This window comes from Rhagoletis zephyria, unplaced genomic scaffold, assembly GCF_001687245.7.
Source record: "Rhagoletis zephyria isolate East Lansing unplaced genomic scaffold, Rhagoletis_zephyria_1.1 Rzeph_scaffold_00147, whole genome shotgun sequence".
NCBI lineage: Eukaryota > Metazoa > Arthropoda > Insecta > Diptera > Tephritidae > Rhagoletis > Rhagoletis zephyria.
In genome coordinates, this window is record NW_016157231.1 from 209,280 (window position 1) to 212,971 (window position 3,692).

Below are 3,692 nucleotides of genomic sequence, written 5' to 3' on the forward strand. Positions count from 1 at the left end.
TAAAGTGCAATTTTAAAGTTGCTAAAAACTCCCTTGATTTTTGAATTTTTTTTACTGACTGTTGGGCATTTTCTTCCTTACAACGAATTTTTTTGTAGCAAAAAAAAATACAAAATGTCAACGGGACGTTTTCGCAACTTCAAAATTGCACATACATATATATTTTTTTAAATTAACAAAAAAAAACCATGAAAAATATTCTGAATATTGCAAAAAAAATCTATTCAAAATATTTCTGTGAGTGACCGTATTTGCATTTGTACTTGTAGAACAAAAACTATGTTATAAATTAATGAGGATATGTAAATACATACATACATATATGTTTGTCAAATTTTATGTTTGTTTTTTGTTGATCGAAAATACTGATTTATCGCGTTAATAAATATGTAAATGAATTACAATAAATTGTACTTTTTTTTTGTTAATTCAATCTGATTTAAAATACTATAATAGGATGATCACAGATGTGTTGCATTTTTGCCTGAATTTCGGGACAATCCCGCAGAAAAAGTTACTGAACGCAAAACTAGTAAAAACTTGCAAGTGAATAGTTGTTGCACCCTTTTGATATTCTGCTGTAAACATTTTACTATTTATAAATCAGTTTTAAACTCTTTGTTTTACACACAAGCACTTACACAGTCTAGTACATCATTAATATTTTGATTTCCACCCATTTTACTTTTGTTTGTGCTAAACCAATTCAACAAATGGCAGCTTTTGACATTTATTCTTCTTCTTCTTCTGCTACCTAATTTCTGCTAGTAAAAATTTCACTAGCAAGAATTTGCAGCTCTCCGGTGTTGTTACGCTCTCGATTCAGTGCTCTCTTGAAATTTTTTTGGGTTATTAATTTAAAGTTTGGATAAGGGAACCCAACATCCGACTGAGCCACAGCCCAGCTATAGACCGGATAAACCGGGTTCGTTACAATTGGCGCCCAACGTGGGGCCCTTATAAATAAAGGAAGCAGTAAGGGCCAAGGAGGAGAACTCACAGATAACAAAAGTGAAGTGAAGTGATTTGGAAAACTACCAAGCAAAAGTGCAAAGACACCTTTAAAGTGATAGAGACACAGGGTAAAGCCCAGAAATTAAGAACTGTGAAAGTAATCAAACATTCCTTACAAATAAGAGGGTAACTTGAAACAAAGGAACATAAACAAAATAATAATAATAATAAAATAAAATAAAAATGGTGAAAACAAAGTGGGTGTACTACTTAAATAAAAAGGAGCTTGTGACCTATATGACGGAGTTCGGCCCTGACAATTCGGGGACCGTCGAGGAGCTGCGTAAACGCCTCTCTACATTTGTACAAGAGGAAGGGGAGACTGAGAACCATCGCGATCGGGTCACTGATTTAGCGCTTAAGCATAAGCGAGGTCTACAAGCGCGGGGAATGCACCAACACCGAAGAGACCCGAAGTGCTACTACTACCGCCTACACAACAACCCATCAACGACGGCAGCACAAGAGGAACGCCGAACGTGCCAATGTATCCAGTATACGTCGACTCACAACGATCAGCCCCAACTATTATGGACCGCGTACGCAAATGGGGCGTCAAATACGATGGCGGCAAGGACCCGCTGGGTTTCATCGAACGCGTCGAAGAATTAGCCGACGGGTACGAGATAGAAAGAGACGCACTTCCACGAGCATTACCCGAGTTATTTAAGGATAGAGCCCTCGTCTGGTTACGAAACAATCACGGCCACTGGAGAGACTGGGAGACGTGTAAGCGAGATTTCCTGAAGTTCTTGAACTCTCGGTATTTCGAAAGACTCGATGAAGAGATACGGCAGCTTGTTCAACGGCCCAGAGAGGCATTTAAAGACTATGTACTAGCGCTACAAGGGCTAATGCGTCATTCCGACTATACGGAGGCACAAAAGCTTCGACGCATCTATAAGAATTGCCGAAGCGAATACCAGCTGTATATTAAACAAACCGAGTTCAACACTCTTGGAGAGTTGGTAAGTCGGGCAGAAGACTACGAGAAGGAGTCGCAACGAGCATTGCCTCGCGCAATAACCCCGAGACGAAGCGAAGACCGCAACTACACTATCCGAGATGAGCAGAGAAGAGAGAGGTATACGATGCCAGCGAGACGGCAGGATGGAGGCGATTATGCGCCACCTACGGGACAACAACGTAAAAGCGAAGAATCTAGCCGAGTAAAACCACGAACGGCGTGCAGACGATGCGGCGAGGAAGGACATTTCGCCTACGAATGTCGGAACAATATCCAGCAATTCTATTGGACGTGTGGTCGGCGGAACATTCGAACATCAGACTGTTCCCGCGGACAACAGGGAAACGGCCACGGACCCCATTCGCGACGAAGAGTGGGGTCTCCAGTAATGCAACCTCAGTCAATGTAACACCAATTCTTAAGCAAGCGGAAGGGCGAGTAATCGCCAGAGCAACAGTGGATGGTAGAGCAGTAATAGCGGCGGTTGATGCAGAAGCAACAAGAAGTTTTATAAGCATTAGAGCAGCGAACACCCTGGGAATCGAGCGGTTGCGAAGAGTGAACAAGAGAGTGGTGATGGGAGATGGCAGACCAATATCGGTCACAGAAGCGGTAGAGGCGGTGGTAAAAGTGAGCGATCAAGAGCATAGGAGCGAGTTACTCGTCCTACCCGGTTTAGTCGATGACATGGTCCTTGGGACTAAATACCTGGCAAAGGCCAACACAACAGTGAGCTGCGGAGGGCAGACATTAACGCTGAAGGCAGAGGACGATATCCGAACGAAGGCTGCATGTACCACGATGTTAGAAGTGCGCGAAGTAGAGACATCCATCGAGGATACGACGGAAGTCGAAAATTTCTTAAAGAAGGTGGTGCTCGCATTCGAGAAGATAACGGGGACGACTAACATCGCCGCCCATAAGATTATAATGCGAGATGATCGACCCATAAAACAGCGCTACTTTCCCAAAAACCCGAAAATGCAGGAGGTAATAAACAGGGAGATCGACGAGTTGATAGAGAAGCAGCGCATCGAGCGGTCGCACAGCCCACACAGCGCGCCAATCGTGCTCGGTAAGAAGAACAACGGAAAGTGGGGACTTTGCGTGGACTACCGGCAACTTGATGCACGCTCGGTACCGGATGCATACCCACTCCCACGAATCCGACACATTTTGGATCGACTGAGAAGCGCTAAATTCATTAGCAGCTTGGACTTGAAGAATGGGTACTGGCAAATCCCGATGGAAGAGAGTAGTAAGGAGTATACTGCGTTCACTGTGCCAGGACGTGGCCTGTTCCAGTGGCGCGTAATGCCGTTCGGGCTACATTCAGCGCCTGCGACGTTTCAACGAGCACTGGACAAAGTCATCGGACCAGAATTGGAACCGCACGCGTTTGCTTATCTGGACGATATTATTATCACGAGTGCGACGCTAGACCAACACATGGAACACCTGAAAGAAGTGTTTCGACGATTGCGACAGGCAAACCTCAAGACCAACCCAGAGAAGTATGAGTTTTTCAAAAGGAATTTGAAATACCTGGGTCATGTGGTGAGCGAAGAAGGGATTCACACCGATCCTGACAAGATTGCGGCGATTAAAGAATTGACACCGCCAACAAACACACGCGAGTTACGGCGCTTTCTGGGCGTGGCGTCATGGTATCGGCGATTTGTTCCGGATTTCTCGCATATTGCACACCCTC

The 3,692-nt window shown here is 44.4% G+C and overlaps 1 protein-coding gene across 1 annotated transcript in view; it reads left to right on the forward strand.

Annotated features, from left to right (window-relative positions):
• The first annotated feature begins 815 nt into the window (after positions 1-815).
• The window catches only part of LOC108382386 (uncharacterized), a 9,728-nt gene continuing 6,851 nt past the window's right edge, over positions 816-3,692 (forward strand). The window contains exon 1 of the mRNA XM_017638767.1: positions 816-1,912. Within this exon, the coding sequence (XP_017494256.1) occupies positions 1,500-1,912 (413 nt within the window). The 5' untranslated portion in view covers positions 816-1,499. The remainder of the gene's footprint in view (positions 1,913-3,692) is intronic.